The sequence below is a fragment of the Podarcis pityusensis genome (assembly GCF_964106645.2).
Source record: "Podarcis pityusensis genome assembly, chromosome: 14".
NCBI classification, from domain to species: domain Eukaryota; kingdom Metazoa; phylum Chordata; class Lepidosauria; order Squamata; family Lacertidae; genus Podarcis; species Podarcis pityusensis.
Window position 1 is genome coordinate 19,798,490 of NC_138039.1, and position 23,490 is coordinate 19,821,979.

A 23,490-nucleotide genomic window follows, 5' to 3' on the forward strand; every position below is an offset into this window, starting at 1 on the left:
TTGGGTCTGGTTCCGCCACCACTGGTGTGCTGCAGCCAACAAATTACCCCAAGGGTATGTGGCCATTGACAAGAAAAGGGGTCCTGACTCCGGCCCTAATGGTTTGGGAACTCGTGCTGCATTATGATTTTGGTGTGAGTTGATGAGTGAGTCTTTGCTTCTACTTTCTTGGTGTGGTGGTTACAGTGCCCAACTAGGACCCAAGAGTAAGGTAAAGGTAAAGGGACCCCTGACTATTAGGTCCAGTCGTGGCCGACTCTGGGGTTGCGGCGCTCATCTTGCTTTATTGGCCGAGGGAGCCGGCGTACAGCTTCCAGGTCATGTGGCCAGAATGACTAAGCCGCTTCTGGCAAACCAGAGCAGCGCACGGAAATGCCGTTTTTACCTTCCCGCCGGAGTGGTACCTATTTATCTACTTGCACTTTGATGTGCTTTCGAACTGCTAGGTTGGCAGGAGCTGGAACCGAGCAACGGGAGCTCACCCCGTCGTGGGGATTTGAACCGCCGACCTTCCGATCAGCAAGTCCTAGGCTCTGTGGTTTAACCCACAGTGCCACCTGCGTCCCTAAGGACCCAAGAGACCAGGGTTCAAATACTCTCTCTGCCATGAGTCAATGGGTAACCTTGGGCCCTTCACTGAGTCCCACCCTAACAGGGTTGTTGTGGGAATAAAATGAGGAGGGGTGGGGAGCCCTGCATGCCACCTTGAGCTCCTTGCAGGGAAAGGTGGGGTAGAAGTGCTCTGATTTAATAAAACAAATAACCTCTCATACTAAATATCTACCTTTCATTCAGCAAATGTCACCTCACAAGATGCTGACCACGGTCCTGATGCGCTCTCTGTCAGCAGCGATGGACGCCTCTTGGCCTTTGTGGGACCTTCCAAATACATCGTGACTCTCATGGATGCTTATTCCTTAGATGAGGTAACTTGACACCTGCTCACCGCTCGCTGTCCCTCAGGAAAGAAGCTTCCAGAAACATGTAACCCTCACAGTTACAGAGTGGAAAAGTTGACAGGGTTTTTTTTTGTCTAAACCCAGAGAGCACCTGAAATGCTGGCCTGTTCTCAGTCAGGGCGGCCCTTAGCTACATCTGCTGGGCTGCAGTAATAGTTTGTTTTATAAACATGGGGGCTATTCCTGTCCACCGTTGTCACTACATAGTGCTGCCATTCTCTCCTGACAAACATTTGTTTGATCCTGATTGGCCAGGATCCCTTCTTGCAAAGGGGGCTTTAGGACAGCGTGACTGGTTTCCCTACACAGGTCGAAGGGGCCAAGGAAGCGCATTCCCGCCTCTTTCCCAAAGCCTAGTAAGCACTTGCTTCTGGAAGGATGTGTAATGGCTATGACAGGGTCCTAGAGTCCCCCTTCCTCCTTTTCAAAGCCCAGTTAATGCTTGCCCAGCTTTGGGAAGAAGACAGGAAGGCTCTAAGACCCTGCCAAAGAGCTCTCACGCCTTCTTCCCAAAAGCCCAGCACCCCGCTTACTTGACTTCGGTAAGGTGGCATGAGGGTTGTATTACTAAGGTCGGCCCCTGCTCCTTTATTGAAAAATAGTGCATCTCATGCCTTATGATGTTGTACAGTCCACTTCACTTAATTGTGCTGTATGTATAGACCAGGCCTGAGTGTTCTCTTTCTAAATATTCCTCATCTTCTGTTTTAGTGCAGAAATATTTGCTTCAAGAAATGGGACATTATTATTATTATTATTATTATTATTATTATTATTATTTGTTCTTCCTGGCAGCTGCTGAGAGTAGATATGAGCATTTTGGATTTGGACAGCACTGTTCTGGACATGGCTGAGAGACTCTGCTTTGCCCCTTTCCCTCTGGGCCACCTGTTGGTGGCAACATGCTCGCAAAAGGTTCTGGTGATTGATGCCAAGTCTGGACGCTTGATCAGAGTGGTAAGGGACTCCCGTGGTCACTTCTTTGTGTTCTGAGGTTGGGCTCACACACAGTTTCCAGGGTGTTTCTTCCCTGTGCATTTGCCTCTGCAGTGAAAATCCTAGGGATTGTGTCATTCTGAAATTACTAAATTATTGCCAGATGCCAATTTATTTGTATCTCTTGAAGTTTCTCAGTTGATCAAGCTAGTGCTCCCTATTCCCTTAGTTTATTATGGAGACATTCTTTATTCAAAGAAACAAAAGATACTCTCTTGGCTGACATTTCTAAGGAGCTGGTACCCGAAAATGAAACATGCTGTAGACATAGTGATGGCAAAGAAATGAGCAAAGGCCACTCAGCTTAATCATCCTGATCAGACACCACTCCTCTGAAGAAGAGGGAAATGAATCTCTTTGTCCTCGTTTGGTTCCCAGCAGCTTAATGTAGCTCAGAAATAGGCCCCGTGCTCAGTGGGCAGTTGAGCAATCAAAACCAGCTCCAGAGCAGGACTCTTCTTCTCAGATCTTGAGAAATGGAATGAGGTCACATAAATTATGATTCCAATACCAGACTCTTTAATGATGCTGATTTCGTACCATTCCTCTTCAATGTAATCTTATCCTTGGGTCTCCAACTAGTCTCAAAGGATCTGTCTACTGCAGCCTCTTGAAAGACCCTCTGTGTTTCATGAACCAAAATCTTCTCAGTACGCAGTTCCTTTCCCTTTTATCTTTCAAAGTCAGAATGCGCTAGACATAGCCAAATAATCTAATGGCTTTGCACAAAGATTTTATTCTTTTGATCAGCAAGCCATAGTAAAGGTAAAGGGACCCCTGACTATTAGGTCCAGTCGCGGACGACTCTGGGGTTGCGGCGCTCATCTCGCTTCACTGGCTGAGGGAGCTGGCGTACAGCTTCCGGGTCATGTGGGCAGCATGACTAAGCTGCTTCTGGCAAACTAGAGCAGCACACGGAAACGCTGTTTACCTTCCCACCGGAGCGGTACCTATTTATCTACTTGCACTTTGACGTGCTTTTGAACTGCTAGGTTGGCAGGAGCAGGGACCGAGCAATGGGAGCTCACCCCGTCACGGGGATTCGAACACCGGCCTTCTGATTGGCAAGTCTTAGGCTCTGTGGTTTAACCCACAGCGCCACCCGCGTCACATAGCCACCCACGTCCCTTAGTCCCAGCAGTGGATGCCTTTGTAGCAGCCCTCCTGAGTGGATCTGTCATCCTGACTGATAGAGATGCGCTTCTCAAAGATGTGTCAGAGCACTGCTCAGACTTTGACCTAAAACCTACTCAGGAGCCTGCAGTCACTCTTCCTTAGGGTAGCCTTCTCTGCTAGGTTTGGTTGGATGGCTTGGTAGAGCAACCACATAATGGCTCGGTCCAAAAACACACACAAAAGATTTCTGAAATGGTAGCGTCCATTGCCAATGCTACCCAGGACCCCACCCAGTTTTCCATGGGGACCGTAATAGTGGGGACAGTAGCTAGGAGATTAAATAATAATAATAAATTTTATTTATATCCCGCCCTCCCCAGCTGAAGCCAGGCTCAGGGCGGCTAACAACAATCAAATAATCAAACAATCAAATAATCCAACATTCTAAAAACATTTCATTATAAAAATTAATTAAAATCAAATTAATGGCAACCGTTGAGCAAAATTCTGTGCAGGTTGCCAGAGGAGGGAGTCAGGCTGGGCCCTGACCAAAGGCCTGGTGGAACAACTCTGTCTTGCAGGCCTTGCGGAAAGATGTCAGGTCCCGTAGGGCCCTAGTCTCTTGTGACAGAGCGTTCCACCAGATTGGAGCCGCAGCTGAGAAAGCCCTGGCTCTAGTTGAGGCCAGCCTAACCTCTCTGAGGCCTGGGACCTTCAGGATATTTTTATTTGCAGACCGTAGGTTCCTCTGTGGGGCATACCAGGAGAGGCGGTCCCGTAGGTACGAGGGTCCTAGGCCGTATAGGGCTTTAAAGGTTAAAACCAGCACCTTAAACCTGATCCTGTACTCCACCGGGAGCCAGTGCAGCTGGTATAGTACCGGATGAATGTGATCTCGCAGCGAAGACCCCATAAGGAGTCTCGCCGCGGCATTCTGCACCCGCTGGAGTTTCTGGGTCAGTCTCAAGAGCAGCCCCACGTAGAGTGAGTTACAATAATCCAGTCTGGAGGTGACCGTCGCATGGATCACAGTGGCTAGGTCAGGGCGAGAGAGATAAGGGGCCAACTGCTTAGCTTGGCGGAGATGAAAAAATGCCGCCTTTGTTATAGCTGTAATCTGCGCCTCCATAGAGAGGGAGGTATTGAAGATTACACCCAAACTCTTAACGGACGGTGCTGGCACTAATTGCACCCCCGCAAGAGATGGGAGTTGCCCCCCCAATCCCATATCGTCCCGTCCCAGCCAGAGGACCTCTGTCTTCGAAGGATTTAACTTCAACCAGCTTCCCCGTAACCATCCAGCCACAGCTTCCAAGCATCTGGTCAGTGTGTCTGGGGCCGAGTCAGGATGGCCATCCATCAACAGATAAAGCATTGATATGTTGACACTAGATATGGTTCATTTTTAAATAAATCTCTTCGCAGGGTTGATAACTCCGCTTATTTGATTGCTTCCTATCTCTTTAACAAACATTCTTTTCTTTGTGTCTGTTCTCAGTGTATTTGTCTTTTTGGTGGAAACAGATGGGTTCAATATTGGGGATGGTTTGTCTTGATTGCAGGTCCCGCAAGTGCACAAGCAGTCTTGTTCTTCGTTGGCCTTCAGCTCCGATGCCCGGTTTCTTTTGACAGCGGGCGATAGGGTCCTCAAGGTGTGGGATTACGGGATGAGATTTGATGTCAACTCTCAGGTATTATACTCAACAGCAGGGCAGTCTTTTCCCTTCCAGTTGTCAGTGTTCAGGCTAGATTGTACAGTGAACAGCATAGTAGAGCATTCAAGTGATGAAATGGAGCCAGAACAGGGCCACAGAGAAACAAACGGGGGAGAACTATCGTTGTGCTTGGGGGAATATCTTTCGCCGAACAACAACAACACCCAAGAGGTGCAAAACTCCCTGAAACTGATTAAGGAGAGGTGAAAATGTTCAGCAGACATTGGATGTTGAACCTCACTGAGAAAAGGGAAAAAAGGGAAATTGTAAGGAGAGAATAGAATGGTTGACTGGAATCCTGAATAGAAGATGTAAATATATTTATTTACATAAAGATGTAAATATATTGCAATGGTCAGTTGTTGAGAAAAACCCCCACTTCATTCTGCATGTTATAATTCTGAATACAGTGGATACATTGATTACTGAATAAGAAATTAATCTGAGGGAATAAATTAAGATAGGATGACTTTCTCTAGAGATAATTTGGGGAGTAAATTAGTGGGGGAAATTGGAGGGGAATTGAATTGATTTGGAGCAGACTGTTGAAAAAACGTAGTGTAAATCAGTTGAAAAGGAAGTGATTTGGAATGATCTGAGATGGGGTGCAAATTTAGTTAAAGAACATACCAGGTGTGATTTGGATAGAAAAATTAGTTGGCTTGTCTTCTGTGATGATTAACATTTGCATCTATCTTTTTAGTGGCTTGCAGTGCCGTCGCTCTGTAGCACAGTCACATGCATGTTTACTTAGGAGTAAGTCCCACCATGTTCAGTGCGACATATTATCTAGGGTGCATGCTTAGGATTTGAGCCCTCATCCTATAACTTCTCACTTATTCATTTCACTTATTGTTTGGAAATAATTACATCTAATCAAGATTGCTAACAACAACGAAAGGATAGAGCTGCCAGAAATATATGCAATAATATATTTACCGAAGCTGCCATTGTAAACACCCCTGAAAATGAAATTTTGAAATCCTAAGTCAACCAGAGGAGCTTCATGTTTGACTGGAGATTTCAACTCTGCTCTCCCCTGATCCTAGTCCAACACTCTAACCACTAGTCTGCATGGTATAACTATAATAATTTGGGTCCCCCTGTCTTTACATGCTCTGCAATGCAGTTCCAAGAGGCCGTGGCTGACAAAGGACAATCTGCTTTTGCTTTTCTTTCTCCAGGTGTTTATTGGCCATTCTGAGCCAATACAGCAGGTGAGGTTCACCCCTGACCAAAGGCAAGTCATCAGTGTTGGAGATGCCATCTTCCTCTGGGATTTCCTAGGTGTGTTTGCAGAGGAGTCCTTCAAGGATGAGTAAGAGCCCAATGTTTCCTCACTAAAGCAATTGTCTTTGGAAATATGATAGGTGCCTGCATATTTACACCTGCATTTTCATTTTCCCGTCTTTTAAACTCTGGACTTGTTACCATTCCAGAATCGATTCCTCCGAATCCTCAGATTCTAACAGAGTTGGTAAGTCTGCATTTGTTGCTGAGTTATGCTACTTGCAAAATCCCACAGCTGTCTTACAATGAAATAGCTATCATTACTTCGCTGGGTGATTGAGCGAGTGGTTGCTGAACAACTCCAGGCATGCCTGGAAGAAGCAACCATTTGGATCCCTTCCAGACCGGGATTTAAGGCCTCATCATGGGACTGAAACTGCCTTGGTCGCACTGGTCGATGATCTCCAGCAGGCTAGGAACAAAGGTGAGAGCTGTTTCCTAGTTCTGCTGGATCTCTCAGCGGCTTTTGATACCATCGACCATAACATCCTTCTGGACCGTCTAGAGGAGCTGGGAGCTGGGGGCACTGTCATACAGTGGTTCCGCTCCTTCCTCTGGGCTGTGTCCAGAAAGTGGTAGTGGGGGATAAGTGTTCAGACCCCTGGGCCCTCACTTGTGGGGTGCCTCAGGGTTCTGTCCTCTCCCCCATGCTTTTCAACATCTACATGCAGCCTCTGCGAGAGATCATCAGGGGGTTTGGACTGGGTGTTCATCAGTACAGTAGTCTCTAAAGAACTCTGCCATTGCATCTATTACTGTCTGTGTATGTCTTTGACACAGATTTGTAGACAGACATTTTCCTGGTTGTCTTTGGCAAGTAGAGAGATTTTCCAGGTGAGCAGAGCAGGGAGGGAGGGTTAAGGCTATTTCCTTTTATGGACCAAATGCCTGATACAGTGGTACCTCAGGTTACATATGCTTCAGGTTACATACGCTTCAGGTTACAGACTCCGCTAACCCAGAAATAGTGCTTCAGGTTAAGAACTTTGCTTCAGGATGAGAACAGAAATCGTGGTGCGGCGGCAGCAGGCGGCCCCATTAGCTAAAGTGGTGCTTCAGGTTAAGAACAGTTTCAGGTTAAAAACGGACCTCTGGAACGAATTAAGTACTTAATCCGAGGCACTACTGTATATGGGGCAGAGGGACCAGTAAAAATGGTTTGGGCTAATAACTATGACCTTTAAAATTCAGGAAGTTTCCTATTTTGACTGGGGGGGGGCAGAGTTTTTTTAAAAAATAAAAAATGGGACATAACCATTTTCAGAATAACCCTAACAGACGTTAGAGCTGTTGACAACTACAACCATCAAAAGATGTGACAAAGGTGTTACTTCTGTTCTTTATATTTGTATCTTATCCTTTCTCAGGTCAGTTCAAGGTTTTGTCTTCCCCCACTCCTTTATATCCTCTCAACCCTGGGAGGTAGGCTAGGCTGACAAGAGAATGACTAGTCCAAGGTCACACAGTAAACTTCATGACTATGGGATGTTTTACCTGGATCTCCCTGGTGCCAGTTGAGCACTTTAACCATTAAACTACCCTGCCTCTCACTCTCCCCCCCCCCCTTTTCTCTTCTTTATTCACAGAAGCCAATTTGGAAAAGTCACATGATTTGACGCCTGGGGCTAATGATATCCCCCGCCAGGTGGTTCCTCGGCCAACCATTGTGTCCCCGCCTTGTCTGGAGCTCAGCTCCATCCATCCAATGGGACATTGCGGTGAGCAGAGAGCACTCCAAATAAAACAAATCTTTGTCAGCCCCTTAAAATCCTTCAGGCGTCCTGAACCCCATCCCCATTGTTGTCTGCCACTTGCTATTTTCATTCCCTTCCATGCTTAATCAAAGTGGGTTGTATCCAGCTAACTTTTACTATTATTAATAAATCAAAGTTAGTAATGTCATTAATTTCAAGTACTCTACTACGAGTAGGCCTAACATTGGATACAAGCTTCCTGTTGCCACCTACGGCACCTATAGCTGCCTGCCATCTGCAGCTGCCTAGGTGAACTTTCCGTTTGTTTGGGGTAAGGATTATCAATTGCATCCCATAAAACAAACAATGAAAAGTTATCCAAATACAGGACACTGCCTTATGCTGAGTCAGACCATCTAGTTCAGTATTGTAGGCACTGACTGACAGCGTTTCTCCAGAGTTTTGGGCCAGGGGAGCATTTCCAGCCCTACCTGGAGGTGCTGGGAATTGAACCTGCGACCTTCTGCATGCAAAGCAGATTCTTGACCACTGAGATATGACCCTCCCCCTTAATGCTTGCTGTGAACAGCACACTAACCAAACTGGATGAAAAAACATCAATCTAATTCCTTCTCTGTTCAGGCAGAAGGCTGGAAGTAGCCATTGCTTTCTGGCACTTTCATCCTTAGCACACTTTGTGTGAGTTAAAATTCATGGGACTTGCCCTGCAGAACTGGCCTGGTCTCTGTTCCAGGCATGGTTCTCAGGGGGCTTTGTATTTTGGAGTACCTAAATGAAAGAACTGAAGCTAAAGTGTTTCAGTTCCATTGCTATACTTGAGCTCCAAAAGCTGATGTACAACAAAGGGCTGTTGTTGTTCTTTCAGTCACTTTCCCCTGTTCCCTGTCTTTCAGATACTTCTGAATCTGAAGAAGAGAAGGAAGCATATCAGAAAGGCAGCTACAGAGAGGCTGTTAATGAGGATAAAGTCCGGTTAGTTCTTGCATTGAAGGGCACTGTCCCTAGTGAAGACTCTCTGGCTGTGAAACCTGAAGTCATTCAGCCTTGTCCAAGACCCCATAACCATGCAGGAAATGGTAAGTCAACATGTACAGTGGCTTTGCTAATTTTTCTTCTTCTCAAGATAGCAGATCCTTGCTTTTTCCCCATATGTATGTTACTACATCCGGCTTGATTGTATGCTTCATCCGTTTCCCAAGTTTGCAAAGTATTAAGACCAATTTTCATAGCTTGTAAATAATAATTTATTGGGAAACATGCTAAAATTCTATATAACAATGGCTCTTAAATAATGCTGTCATAAACTCTGTGCTAAAAGATACTTTCCAATTGTTCTCTCTTGCGTGCTAGAAAGTAGAAAGGAAAGCAAAGGATCCAAACCCCAAAACAACACCCGCCCAGACTGTTACAGGCACTTTACCCCTCGTTTCAAAACATCGGCACCCCAGAAGGTAAGAAATGGCCTGGTGTAAACATAAAAAATCCTGTTTAATCATACCAAAGGCCTATCTAGGGTCAGCATCCTGTTCTCACAGTGGTCAGCAATATGCCCATGGGAAGTCTGCAAGCAAGACCCCAGTTCAGCAGGATTCCCCCCATTTGAAAATCCCAGCAACTGGTGTTCAGAGCGATACTGGTCTGGTCTCAAGACTTGATGAAATGGTTTCTGAGCAAAATAAGAGTCTCAGTGCTTTTGAGAGCCCCTTTTGCACATGGTCAAGTTTTCTCGAGGCAGTGTGAGAGACATGTCTGGAATCTCTTCTCAAGTTATGCTGAAGCTGTGTGTGTTTGTCTTCTAGGTATTCTCCTCTGCTCTAACTAATAACGAGGGCCTGAAACTAAAAGCAGTCATTGGCTACAATGGGAATGGCCGGGGAAATATGGTCTGGAACCCAGATACAGGTATAGTCTGCGTTTGCGAATTGAGATTCCAAAATCTGTAAATCTTCTGTACCCAAACCTTCAGCTGGACAACCAAACCAGCTGGCATCTTTGTCAGAAATGTATTATAAGAAAATCAGTTCTATTGAAATTATGTAGTATGTTCAGGGCTGGAATGCAAAACCCTCTGAAATCAGTTGGTCTTAGAGTCTAGTTGCTCATCCCATCAGCCATGCTCTGTTGTGAAAGCTGTCTCTTGACATCCCAGGAGAGAGGAAGAGGTTTGCCTTGTTGATAGAGAAGGAGAGGTCTCTCAGCAGCAGGCGTCTTCCTTCTTTTACCTCCCTTGGCTTATCTCCTCTAGCTCAGTTGGTAGAGCACGAGACTCTTAATCTCAGGGTCGTGGGGCTGAACCCCATGTTGGGCAAAAGATTCCTGCATCGCAGGAGGTTAGACTAGACATCCCTCGTGGTCCCTTCCAACTCTATAATTCTTTTACTCTCTGGAAGCGTGGGAGACGCAATAATTGGCTGAGTGAGATACTGGAAGGTAAAAGCCTGCTAGGCCACGGACACTCAGAGGGTGCTTGCTTTTTCACATGGTGGATCCAGGCAGGCTTCTACTTCCAACTTGACTGCATTTGGTGGTTTGTGGCTTTGCCCATCCTTTGCATGCAGAATTCCAAGCACTGAATGCAATCTCTTCTCTCTCCTTAGGTTTCTTCGCCTACAGCTGTGGCTGTCTGCTCATTGTCGAAGACCTGCACTCTGGATTCCAGAAGCATTGGCTTGGTCACCCTGAAGAGATTTCAACATTAGCTGTTAGCCATGATGCTCAGGTACAAACATTCCTGTTTCCATTAAGAATATCTGGGTCATCTGACTAGCACAAACCACCTGCTTTCCTTCTAATGCAGTGGGTACTTCTGGCGACAGGCACATCGCTTTTGAACAGCCAGTGGGCTATGAATGTTCTGCTCCCTTTTCTCCTCACTGACGGGAGGAGGAAGAATGTGCTTGCCAAGCATTTCGCTGAGCCTTAGGCTGTGTTTAGCTTTTGGTCTGCCATTTGGGTATTTGTTCATGCGCCTGACACAAAGCGGGCTGCCACTTTGCTCTGCTGCTGCTTTAGTGATTTGTATTGTTGGCTGCCCAGATTGCACTCCAGGTCAGTAGAAGGGCAGGATAAGAAAAGTGCTAACTAATAAAACGAATGAACTAATATCCCCGCAGGCCCTTGCTTCTGCCTCTGGTCAAGGTCGTGGAGAGTCTCGCTGCCAAATTCGCATCTGGAATGTCCAGGATGGATCCTGCCAAAAGGTTCTGTTCCATCACGAGACCCAAGTCCAAGCCATGGCGTACTCTCGGGATGACTGCCTCCTTGCTACTCTAGGTGGGCATAAGCAGAGAAGAGCACACAGGGCATTGGGAAAGCTTTTCGTGTTGAAAGACCTAGAATTTTTCTCCCAGAGGAAAAGGAAAAAGGAAAAGGAAAATCTCCTACATGAGACTGAAATAAAATAGGCCCGTTAATCATGTTTATAGAAATACTGGATTTGCACACTGCAGATGACTTAATCTGCACAAGCTGCTGCCACAATTACTGTGGCACATTAAAGCAAGGTCAGAAATGGAAAGGGGCTGCATTGCCTTGCATGCAGAAGGTCCCAGGTTCAATCCTTGGACTCTCCAGGTATAGAGTGGTAGGTTTGGAAGGGATTCCAAGGGGCATCTAGTCCAACTCTGGAACCCAGGAATCACAGCTAAAGATTCCCTGACAGTTGGCCATCCAGCCTCACTTTAAAAAACTCCAGTGAAGGTGTGTCCACCAACTTCTGAGGTAGCCCATTCCACTGTCCAGCAGCTCTTACCCTCAGAAAGTTATTCCTGATGTTTAGTTAGAATCTCCTTTCTTGTAATTTGAATCCATTGGTTCCGGTCCTACCCACTGGAGCAGCCGAAAGCAAGCTTGCCCCATCTTTCACATGACAGCCCTAAAGTTATTGGAAGATTGCAGTCATATCAGCTGTCAATCTTCTCTTCCCCAAGCTAGGGTGGAGCTGGGAGAGATGGTTTGAACAGCATCTTGGCTTTTATTGTTCAAGGGTTTGTTCGTTTTGATGTATTTTTGCACACTGAAATGCGTACTCTGTGGTTCCCAGGGGACTACATTGACAGAGTCATTGCCTTATGGAACGTCCACACTTATGAGCTGATGTCATCCACTCGCGTCTCGGAGCCAGTCCATGAAATCGCTTTTAGTCCGCTTTCTGCGGGACACCTTGCCTGCGTGGGGAAGGGAGCAGTGACCTTCTGGCTAACGGAGCGACAGGGAGCTGACATTAGCCTCAAGGTACTTCACCTGCGTCACACTCTGGTGTTTCACAGCAGGGGTGGGTGTCAGGGACTAGGCAGAGGAGGAATGGTGGAGATTGTCCCCCCCCCCCCTAATCCTGACCCTTCCAGGGGGGAGGAGGAGGAGGAAGACAGTACAGTGGTGCCCCGCAAGACGAATGCCTCGCAAGACGGAAAACCCGCTAGACGAAAGGGTTTTCCGTTTTTCAATGCGCTTCGCAGGACGAATTTCCCTATGGGCTTGCTTCGCAAGACGAAAATGTCTTGCGAGTCTTGAGATTTTTTTTCACTCCCCCCCCTTTTTCTAAGCCGCTAAGCCTTTAATAGCCTTTTAGCAGCTAAGCCGCTAAGCCTTTAATAGCCGCTAAACCGCTAATCCGCTAAGCCGCTAATAGGGTTGCTTCGCAAGACGAAAAAACCGCTAGACGAAGATACTCGCGGAATGGATTAATTTCGTCTTGCGAGGCACCACTGTATAGATTTACAACAGGAGTTTGAGGGAGGTCGCAGCTCAAAGGCAGATGAGGGGAGAAGTTGGGAAATCCTGGGAGAACCAAAGCAAAACCTGGCTGACACGTTGCCATTAGAAAGCATTCCAGACCTTCCATCTCCCAGAACACGGCGAGCCTTAAAAGTAGGAGAACAAAGAGCTTGAAGAGGATGGCAAATGAGGAAGTGGGAGAGATGGGGGGGGGTGGAGATTCACTCGGGACAACACCATTATCCAAGAGGCTGGGTTCTATAGCCTCTCTCTGTAAAGATTGAAATAAAAAGAGCTGTAAGAAACTTTTCCTTGTCTTTATACTTTCCTGGGCAACCAGCCTTCCTAATCTGGCCCTCAGGACTCTCCCCTGGCCACACAAACCCTCCAAAGGCCACATCCTTCACTGGCTGGAATGTGTTCCTTGAACTCTGATAATGCCTCTTGTTTACCTAGATGGTGGATAGAAAGGGTGGGTGGGTGAATGTGTGCAGAAAGTAGTCTACTGCAAGGTTTGGGATAGCTGCTCCACCTACTTTTGCCTCAGGCCCTTCATGACATGTGGTCCCCAGTTGTTTACCCACAAGAGAACCTGGCCCTTGGGCAGGAACAGGTGCCCTACCCATGTTTTTGAGACCCAGAAAAGGAGTAGAGTCAAAAGGTTAGGAGTTCAGCCTCAAGGCTGACAGTGGGGGACATAAACAGCTCCCAAGGCACCAGCTGACACTACTTTTCTTCTGACTTCAGGTTCACAGAGTCCCTGTCCCTGATGCAATTGGTCCAGTGGAGCTGACCTCATTGTGCTACAGTGCCGGCTGCCTTCTGTACACTGGGACCAGCACGGGACAGATCTGTGCGTGGGACATGCAGACGAATCGTTGTTTCATGACATGGGAAGCTGTTGAGGGGGAGATTGGTGAGTCTTTGGGCAGCTGTCTTCACACAACCAAGCTTTCAGGAGAAGCAGGGGAGGGGCATGGCTCATTGGCAGAGCATCTTCTTCTTCGCATGCAGGTCTCAGGTCAATCCCTGGCATCTTCAGACAGCTGGGAATGTGCCCTATCTGAAACCCTGGCCGTCAGTGCAGACTGTACTAAGCTACTTGGAGAAATGTTCTGGCTTTGTCTTAGCACCTTGGTCCAGCCCAGTTTTAATTCTCAGATGCTAGAATTGATTGTGGCTGGATTTAAGACTTTTTTATGTTGTCTGTGTCATTTTTTCCATAAAGCACCCCTTACCCTCACTGCTGTAGCTCCCACAGCCACCCTGGCAAGCTGCTGCTGATTTTTCAAAGTTGTTTGTGTCATTGGCTGTGGGAGCTGCAGTAGCGAAGGCTGGAAGAAAAGAGTCCTGTGGTTTGTACCCTCAATGCTCCACTTTGGAAAGTCAAAGATCTCTGGAAGGGATGTCTCTATGGCGCTGACATCACCAGAGAGCTCTGCAGCTGTTCAACATTCAAAGGCGGAAACCCAGCCATTAACCAGAATAAACGCTTGACTTGTCTAGGGGTGCTGCAGTGTCACAGAGACAGGCTAGTCAGCGGCAGCAACACCAAAAGAATTCAGCTGTGGTCAGTGGCAGCGGTTCAGGAGCTGAGAGTAAAAGGTTCCAGTGCCAGGTAATGCATCATCTGACTCAGGTTTGCTTGGCCCTAGAGAGAGGTGATAATTCAGATGTCCACTTAGGAAGCCTGTACTAGGTGGGTGGGTGGGTGGGTGGGTGGGTGGAAGGGAGAACAGCATCCATATTTTAAAAATCAGTTCCATGATCACAGGCAGGTGGGGAGCCTTTCGGCCTCAAGGTTCTGCTGAACTACAACTCCCATCATCCTTGTCCACTGACTATGGTTGTTGGAGCTAATGGGGTTTTTTAGTTCATCAGCATCTGGAGAGCCAACAGTTCCCAGATTACAGGCCAGCATCAAGAAAATATAAGCTTGATTAATGAGCCATTTTTTGATTTTGGAGAGCGGCAGCTTTTTTATATTTTTACCAGCAAGTGCTTTCACACTTTTTCTAGGCGGTTATCTTTGACAAGCTCTTTAAAGAAGAATATTTTGTGTTTGAAATGACTTTTCCCAAGGCAAAAGAATCTTTTTTGCTTAACTGAGGTGGCTTAATGAGTCTTTCCTGATTTGTCTGCAAATGAGTATTAGGCATCATGTTAATAATTTGCATGACAAAGTTCTAGTGGACAGTCATGTTGTGTGGAATGAAGAGCTGAATACAGACGGCTCTTACATGGGCCTCATTGTAAACAGAGCATCTAGGGTTGCCTCGCCTAACCTGGTGCCCTCCAGATGCTCTGGACTGCAGTTCCCATAAGCCCCAGCCCCTCTTTCTGGCCCTTGGAACACTCCGCCACTGTCTTTTTACCCAGAGGGTTTGTACCTGCCTGGAATGCATCCTTGAAATCTGAGAATGCCTCTTCCTTGTATGGATGGGAGAACACAGAGGAGAGTTGGAGTGTGTGTAGTAACAAGGGTAAAATTCACATCATGCCTCTGGCTTTGCCCACCACTGGCATGTGGCCCGTGGGAGGATGCCTAGAAGGGAATGTGGCCCTCAGACTGAAGAAGACTCCCCACCCCTTCTCTGAAGCCCAGGTAGAGTGTGATCTATTGTTCTGCTTTTCCCTCCCTGTAGATCTAGCTCAGTCCTTTTGGAACAGGAAATGACCCTGGATGGAACCATTGTAAGTGCCGCCTTCGACGACTGTATGGATATGGGCATTGTTGGCACGACGGCAGGGACGTTGTGGTACGTCAGCTGGGCAGACAACACCAGTATCCGGCTGATTAGTGGGCACAAGAACCAGGTAAGAGGTTTTGTAAGCAGTTCCTTGATGGTAAAGAGACCACTCTTCTTAGAAGTTTATCAAACCTTCGTAATCTGGTGAACTGGGTTTGCGTCCCCGCTCCTCCACATGCAGCTGCTGGGTGACCTTGGGCTAGTCACACTTCTCTGACGTCTCTCAGCCCCACTCACCTCACAGAGTGTTTGTTGTGGGGGAGGAAGGGAAAGGAGAACATTAGCCGCTTTGAGACTCCTTCGGGTAGTGATAAAGCGGGATATCAAATCCAAACTCTACTTCTTCTTCTTCTTCAATCCTCTCTGTTGCCACTGCAGGTTAGCGAGGTGGCCTTCAGCCCTGGAGAGTCTCACTGTGCTACCTGTGGGGAGGATGGCAGCGTGAGAGTTTGGTCCCTTGCCAGCCTGGAGCTGGTGGTGCAGTTTCAAGTGCTCAATCAGGTAATTGCCGAGATTAAATGCAGTCTCACAACACCCAGTTACTCTTTCCCTAGATTTCACTAGAGTTGAGTGACTCTTTTGATGGCATAACCTCCTAGTCCAGAAGTTTCATATTTGTGGTGTTGTGCCAGAAAGAACCAATGGGTATTCCCAATATGTTCCTTACTCCCCCTCTAGAGTGCCCTCTGCCTGGCGTGGAGCCCAGTGGCCACCACTGTCAGTGGGGCAGAAAGCCAGCACATTGTGGCAGGGTACAGTGATGGCACCATCCGGGTGTTCAGCGTTTCCCGGACAGAGATGGAACTCAAGATACACCCCCACCCGGTGGCTGTAACCGCACTTGGATACTCCGCAGATGGTAGGACCTTGTTAGATGCCAACATCAAATCTTGCCTCATCCAACCCCTGATGGCAACCCCAGAGTCTCTTTCCCCTCTTCTTTGTGCTCTGTTCACTCTCTAGGGGAAATCATCTTGTCTGGAGGCAAGGATGGGATGATGGCTGTCAGTAGTCCACGCACAGGGATGACCATTCGTGTCCTGACTGACCACCGATCATCTCCTATCAATGTTATCCACTGCACAAGAAAGCAAGTGAGACAGAAATCTGTGTGACGTCCGAACAACCTTTCCTCACTGGCAGATCGATGGATGTTTAGCATTTGATTTTTAATTGAATCTGTGCTGTAAGCCACTTTGACCCAGTTTGCACATAACACAAAGCCAAACCACGACTTAGCGTGAATGAGCAAATGTGTGGTTTCACTGAACAAAGGTTCCAGGCGCTGCACTCCTTTCTCCGTCCTGCTGTTGCCGCCATGGTTTGTCTTCCCATTGCATCCAGACTCGGGCTGTTGGTTTGTCTTACTCCAGGCCAGGCAATAATTCAACCACTAAGACTCATGTGTAAGACTCAACAATTCAGTTCAAATCAGGAGGGAAAAATTGCAGTATGAAATGTAAAAACATTTGATGACAAATTCCTAAACCAGTTGGCACAGTACAGCAGGCTAGCAAAGAGGTATTTATTCAGCTGTCACTGAACAATAAACAATGACCGTGCTGTCAGAAGGGAGAGCATTCCATAAACAGGGTGCCACTGCTGAGAAGATCCTACTGTGCATCACTGTTCAGTTTACCACATCCAGCAACAAGGCAACAAAAGGGCCTCCCTTGCAGCTCTTGAATCATGGGCCAGTTGGTATCAGGAAAGACATTCCTTCCAAGTATTTGTTCTCCAAGTAATTTAGGCCTTTATGCTTATGATTTGGAAAACCTTCAGTAGAGAAAGGCAGTTTAAAAATAGAGTATACCATTTTAACCAATCTCTTACTATTTTCTAATTGTATTATTTCATATGTAACCAGTTCTGTACCCCTAATGATTTCTCTTGTTCCCTACTTACGTTTATTGCACATTATGTATTCAGCAGCAGTAGGGTGGCTAGTCCTCAAGACACAAACACACTCTGGATTTATACTGAGCCCTTGTTACTTCCTTTTTTTACTTATCCGTACAATGGATACGGATACAGACGCGGGTGGCACTGTGGGTTAAACCACAGAGCCTAGGACTTGCTGATCAGAAGGTCGGCGGTTCGAATCCCGTCGGTGAGCTCCCGTTGCTCGGTCCCTGCTCCTGCCAACCTAGCAGTTCGAAAGCACTGCTCTGGTTCTCCAGAAGCGGCTTAGTCATGCTGGCCACATGACCTGGAAGTTGTACGCTGGCTCCCTCAGCCAATAAAGCGAGATGAGCGCCGCAACCCCAGAGTCAGTCACGACTGGACCTAATGGTCAGGGGTCCCTTTACCTTTACAATGGTATGTCATCATGCCCTGCACCAGCAGTTTCAGAGGACAGATGTGTAAAACAAGAGCCGTTGTCATTTTGGTATCCTGTCCTCTAGCACTTAGAACTTGGCGTTGAAGGTGATGATCTCTGGTTGGCTGCAAGTGACGACCGACGTGTCAGTGTCTGGGTCTCTGACTGGGTGAAGGACAAATGTGAACTCATTGACTGGCTAAGCTTCCCAGCTCCTACAGGTCCCGAGGTGAGGATATCTTGCTGTAGCCTCCAGTCCTTTGCTCATGAGCTGAGCAATAAGCTTTTCAGCATGTGGTGTGTTTTGTAGTGTTGCTTGTTAAAATTTCCTGAGGCTGGAAATTTTTACAAGGTAGAAGCAAGAGCAGATTGTGTGCCTTCTTGGCATTTGCCAAATGAATATATAGGACGAGGCTAGCTGTGTAGCTCAGGAGATCTACAAAACCGTGGTCACAAAGAATCTGTAGAATTCTGGCTTTAAATAAAGGACTAGTTTCTATTTCCTCATTTTTTTGTGGAAAAGAGCTACTCAAATGGCAGGCTTAGTTTGCACTAAATGCTTAGAAGGGTTTCTGGATGCAGCTTCCAGATTTCGAAGAGGGGAAAGTTCTCCACTCCAGCCCAGAAGAAATAATTGTTCAGATTCCATTAACTTTGTGCTAGCCCTGAACTGGAGGTTGGTTAGCTCCAAATGATGCACACCTGCCTTGTCACTCATGCTTTTGCCTTTCCCCTCCAGGTACCCAACCCTCTGCCTCCCAGCCTAGCAGCATTTTGCCCTTGGGACAGGAGCATGATTGCTTATACAGGCTTTGGATTGCAGAAGGAGATCCTCTTCTACAGCCTGCAACAGAAACAGGTGCCTCATATCTTGGCTTGTCTGAGATCTTGTGTGTTCTACCAGCAGGACTGCTGGAATTGCATGTGACCAATGAGCCTAATGTTATTGGCTCAGCCGTGGACTTGGTGGTGGGTCACCTTCTGTTGGCACACTTCCCTTAATCTTTGTTAAGGGTCTATTTTAGCTTTGTTAGCTGTTCCACTAGACAAGCAGAAACTTGACATCATATGAGAGTTGTCGCTCAGTGTTAGAGCATCTGTTTTGCATGCAGAGGGTTCCAGATTCAGTCCCCAGCATCTCCAGGTAGGGCTGAGAGAGAACCTCAGTCTGAGATCCTGGAGAGCTGCTGCCAGTCAGTGTAGACAGTGCTGAGCTAGAAAGACCAGCAAACAACAAAAAGTAGTTTAATATGTTCCTGGGCTATACAGTTTCAGGCTGTGGCAGCAGGGGATGTTTGTTATATATGCAAAACTCACATACACAAGAAATTTCTGGCTATTTGCCTGAGTCTCTAGGTGTTTGTGATTTGGTGAATATAGGAAGCTGCCGTATACTGAGTCAGATGATCGATCCATTACTGTCTACACTGACTGGCAGTGACTTTCCAAGGTTTCAGGCAGGAGTCTTTCCCAGTCCTTCCTGGAGATACCAAGGATTGAATTCCAAACTTTCCACGTGTAAAACAGATGATCTGCCACTGAGCCATGACCCTTCTCCTTTGTGGGAGAAGCATGGAGACTTGTAGCCCCCTGCCTTTAGTCTCAAAAATGCCACATGCCCTAGCACCAGAAATGTTACAGGGAGCTTCTCCTTGTTCTGTTTAGCTCATAGAGTTTGACTGAAAAGCAAAGCAGCGCCAAGCAAGTCGAGATGTAGCAGGTCACTGCAGTTCAACAGATTTGGACGCTGTATAACTTCCAGCCTCTCCCCCCACCCCCAGACTTGAGCAGGATTGGATGCCCCAACTGCAGCTGAAATGGAGAGGGACAGAGCAACCCATGGATTGCTCCATTTTCTCAATAGACCACTCAACTTATATCTGGGGGGTTGACTCTCTCCCCACCCTTTTTCTTTCCTTTTGCATTTTCTCAAATGCCTAAGATTTTCCTGCAGAAGTGATGGCTTCTTCCGTTTTGCAGAGTCAAATTGCCCAGCCTAATGGGTTCCACCCTTTGTGCCCTCTGCAAGATGCTGCAATTGTTAGTTGGACATTCTTGCACATTAATCCGATTGCATCTTAGAGCAGATTGCAACATTTATTGCAAGCCCACACATACAGAGGGTGCATTCCTTTGTTCAATTGGACATTTTTCTGTTCAAAAATGCCTGCAGGGAGATGTTTCTCCTCCTATGCCTTCCTGGTGTGTATTGGGATGAAAAATAAGCAGCCTTTTCCACACTGCAAAAATAACACCTCCTCTTCATTTTGCAATAGATTCTAACACTTTGGGACTTTTCCTCTCGCTTGTGTGCAGGTCATAGAGAAGATTTCCTTGCCGTACTTTGCCACGTCGCTAAGCTTGTCTCCTGCTGCCTGCATTATAGCCGTTGGCTTCAGTGGTGGGTATTCAGAAGACCCCAATGGGCAGGCGGGGGTAGTGTCCGAAGACCCCTGGGAAGGCAGTCCTGTATATGGAACGAGCCAAGTAACCTTACATAGGAACATAGGAGACAGCCTCACATGGAGTCAGGTCATTTGTCCATCTTGCTCAGTATTGCTACACTGACTGGCAGCAGCTCTTCAGCGTTTCAGGTAGAGGTTTCCCCCCTGCCCTACCTGGAGAAGCTGCCAGGGACTGAGCCTGGGACCTCTATGAATGCAAAGCATATGCTCTACTTAAATATCTATGGCACTTCCGGCTGCCTCGGAAGGTGATGGGGCTCTCCTGTGATGAAAGTAGTTAAGGTGAAGCTGGATGGCTGTCAAGAGTGGTGTAGTTGCCGCCTGCATTGGAAATACAGCACTAAACATAGGAAGCTTCCTTATGCTGAGTCAGACCATTGGTTCGTCTCGTTCAGTATTGTCTACACTGACTGGTAGCAGCACTCTTAAGTTTTCAGACTGGGAGTTTCTCCCTGTCCTACCTAGAGATGCTAGGGAATGAACCTGGGACTTCCTGCATGCAAGGCAGATGCTCTAGCACGGAGCATTCCCCTTTTGTGTTTCCAGTGCCCCGCAGAAGTGTTATCGCCTATCAGACAGGTGGGGCACCTGTGAGAATGTAAGAAGAGTCGTGCTGGATCAGGCCAGTGACCCATCTAGTCCTGCATCCTGTTCTCACAGGAGCCTGCCAGGTGCCCATGGGCAGTCCACAAACAGGACCTGAGTGCAGCAGCACTCTCCCCACTTAGGAGTCCTGGGTACTCAGAGTGGAGGTAGAACATGGTCATCATGGCTGGTAGCCACTGATAGCCTTACCCTCCATGAATTTGTCTAATCCTTTTTTAAAGCCATCCAGTTGTGCATAGGGATGGACCTGCAGGAGACTTCATTGGTGCTGAGTGTTATTCTCACGCTTTTGAGCATACGTTCATAGTCACTAAGCCTAGAAACTTGAGATCACTCTCACCTTCAGGGAGCAGAAAGTCGGGCAGTTGGCTTTGCCTAATAGCCCATAGGGAGCCCACCGAGGAGGTCCAAGGAAGCTAGCAAAACTTTCCAACTCGGGCACTGCATTGCCTTGCTTTTTTTCTTTCAAAACCTGTTCTGTTATTGCCCTCAGGTGACAAAGCAATGACCAATTTCATATGGCTAGTAAAAAAAACCTTCAGAGCAATGTAGCCTCGCTTGCATGAGTCATCTGGTCAGAAGGTTCCTGGGTGCTCTTTATTAATGTCTCTGCCCTCCCCCCCCTCCAAGGGTGGGGCACCCTGGTGATTTATTGTCTGGGGAACTCAAAAATCCTGACGCCAACCCTGGCTGAGATTCTTGGGCAGATGATTTTTACACATGTACACATCCCTCAAATTTAGAATGGCACTGTCCTTGATTTTCTTAGCCTGTGGCTTTGTCTGCCCTACAGAGCGCATGTTGAGGCTGATTGAGCACCCAAAGAAGGCCGAGAGAGACTACCTGGGCCACGATGATGCTGTGTGCCTCTGCCGGTTTACCCCGTCTGGGAAACGCCTCTTCACAGCTTCCTATAATGAGATCCTGGTGTGGGAGGTCCACAGCAGAGGAACGCAGAAAGCAGGTTCCATCACCAGTTGAGTAGGGTGCAAACATGGTTGCTACCTCACAGCCCTGAAAACTCCCCATCCCGATGCTGTGCAGCGGCTCCAGCCTCCTGCTTCTGGTTCAGCAACCGAAAATGCGCAGGAGCTGCACAGCTGCCCCCATTGGACCATTCCTATTGGACCCAAGCAGGACCATTCCATGATCTCCATTTGACATTCCAAGAAGTGAAAATGGTCAATGGCGATTAGCCAGAGCCTGCAGGGATTGGGAGCCAAAACACCAATGCCCCCCCTCCACATGTGTTTCTCCTCTATTTAGGCATACAAGCCCCTTACCTGTCAATCACCGCCTTCATCTTCATATTGGGATGCAGGGCGGGAAGGAGTCCCCGTTTCCTACATTTTCCTACGTTCTGGCTGTCTTATCTCCTTTTTCACCATGGTAGGACAGCTAGCTTGATCAGAGCTCCTGAAATTTGGGGCAGGCAAGCTGTAGGTTGATGCCTGGATTTTATGGGGATGTCTGTTGCCCTCTTTCCTGTTGGCTGCAGTGGGCATCAATGCAGGGATCTGATAACAGCCACTTCTCAAGCAAGCAGGGCATAGCCTCATCCACATTTTCTGAATGGGAAGGTTCTAGGACTGACTGACCTAAGCTGCTCAGGATCAGGCTCCAGCACACCAGCATTTTCACACTTCCTTGACCCCCTTGAAGTTGAAGGATGGGCAGTGGTCACTCAGAAATAGCCCAGCCCCTCATGAAGAGCAGCGGTGGTCATTTAGATACTCTTCCAGAATGTCACTTTTGAAATGCTGACGAAGAGATGATCTCGTTCTATTTTTTTTACTATATATTAGTTGAGCTCGTTATACCCAACTATAACTTGCTATGTATTACAGTACAATTGCGTCCTGCACAGGGGTAATGTTCCGGGGCTGGCGCTTATACGCAAAAACACATATACTCAAACCACTCTCCCACAAGAACTTCCCAGAACCTAGTAAGCAAGTATGAGAGCTTAAAAGCTCTTTCTGGGCCAGGAAAACCTTATGCAAAAGGAGCTTTTAAGCTCTCCCATCATGGGTGCAAGCAATTCGTCTGATTTCAACTGGGTGGCTTTCAACTGCGTAAGGTTCAAATCACGCAAGTTAAATGTGTATAAGGTGCGATTTTGCTGTGTATATGGATTAGGATGAGTTTCTTGATTCTTAGCATTAAGAATGTGTACATATTGAACATTACTCCCTCTCCCCCCAAAAAGAGAGACCGAAATGGGTTCATTATTCCTCGCTCATCTGTCCCAATACTAAATTTTGATTTTATGGTTCTCTTTACTAAGTTTTCTGTTGACTATATGAGAACCAGAAGGGATTACACACACACACACTCCAGCAGTTTGCTGTATAAAATCACACACAAAAAATCAGCCATGACCATGATAAGGATAAACACTAAGTGTAAACTTTGTGAACACAAATTTGCCTTTCTTTTTTCAGAAAGAAAAATATTTTTAAGGAGTATTATCAGAGATGTTCTAGAGTGTATTTTTAATTCAGATTTTGCAAATGTTTGTGTTTTTTTAGAATGCACAGATGATTGGGCAATAGTTTGCTTCTGAGGTGCAAAGCTGATAGAAATGGAATTGCTCATAAACCAGGCAGTGAAACAGTATTTCCACCACTGTATCTCAAATGTGGCCTTAACACATAACTACACAGCTAGAGTTTTTGTTTGTAATTTATAGTAAGATGGAAGTTTTTAGTAAGATGTGTTTTTTAATTTTTGATCTAAAATAAAGTAGTATTTTTGTGCATTTGAACCTTTGTAGAGTTCCAATTTTGTATGTAGGCTTTAAGGTATCTGGGGACCATGTAAAAATGGACGAGACTCTTGT

General features: G+C 46.9%; 1 protein-coding gene across 1 annotated transcript in view; it reads left to right on the plus strand.

Moving 5' to 3' along the window:
• The window catches only part of WDR90 (WD repeat domain 90), a 45,583-nt gene extending 22,588 nt beyond the window's left edge, over positions 1–22,995 (plus strand). Inside the window, exons 22-43 of the mRNA XM_080981906.1 lie at positions 796–926; positions 1,755–1,916; positions 4,634–4,762; positions 5,971–6,104; positions 6,226–6,263; positions 7,663–7,794; positions 8,685–8,867; positions 9,142–9,242; positions 9,591–9,693; positions 10,389–10,510; positions 10,905–11,064; positions 11,834–12,024; positions 13,255–13,423; positions 14,014–14,125; positions 15,153–15,324; positions 15,636–15,758; positions 15,936–16,116; positions 16,221–16,351; positions 17,663–17,806; positions 18,317–18,436; positions 19,894–19,978; positions 21,442–22,995. Coding sequence (XP_080838032.1) covers positions 796–926; positions 1,755–1,916; positions 4,634–4,762; positions 5,971–6,104; positions 6,226–6,263; positions 7,663–7,794; positions 8,685–8,867; positions 9,142–9,242; positions 9,591–9,693; positions 10,389–10,510; positions 10,905–11,064; positions 11,834–12,024; positions 13,255–13,423; positions 14,014–14,125; positions 15,153–15,324; positions 15,636–15,758; positions 15,936–16,116; positions 16,221–16,351; positions 17,663–17,806; positions 18,317–18,436; positions 19,894–19,978; positions 21,442–21,629 — 3,011 coding nt within the window. The 3' untranslated portion in view covers positions 21,630–22,995. The remainder of the gene's footprint in view (positions 1–795; positions 927–1,754; positions 1,917–4,633; positions 4,763–5,970; positions 6,105–6,225; positions 6,264–7,662; positions 7,795–8,684; positions 8,868–9,141; positions 9,243–9,590; positions 9,694–10,388; positions 10,511–10,904; positions 11,065–11,833; positions 12,025–13,254; positions 13,424–14,013; positions 14,126–15,152; positions 15,325–15,635; positions 15,759–15,935; positions 16,117–16,220; positions 16,352–17,662; positions 17,807–18,316; positions 18,437–19,893; positions 19,979–21,441) is intronic.
• Positions 22,996–23,490: the final 495 nt, after the last annotated feature.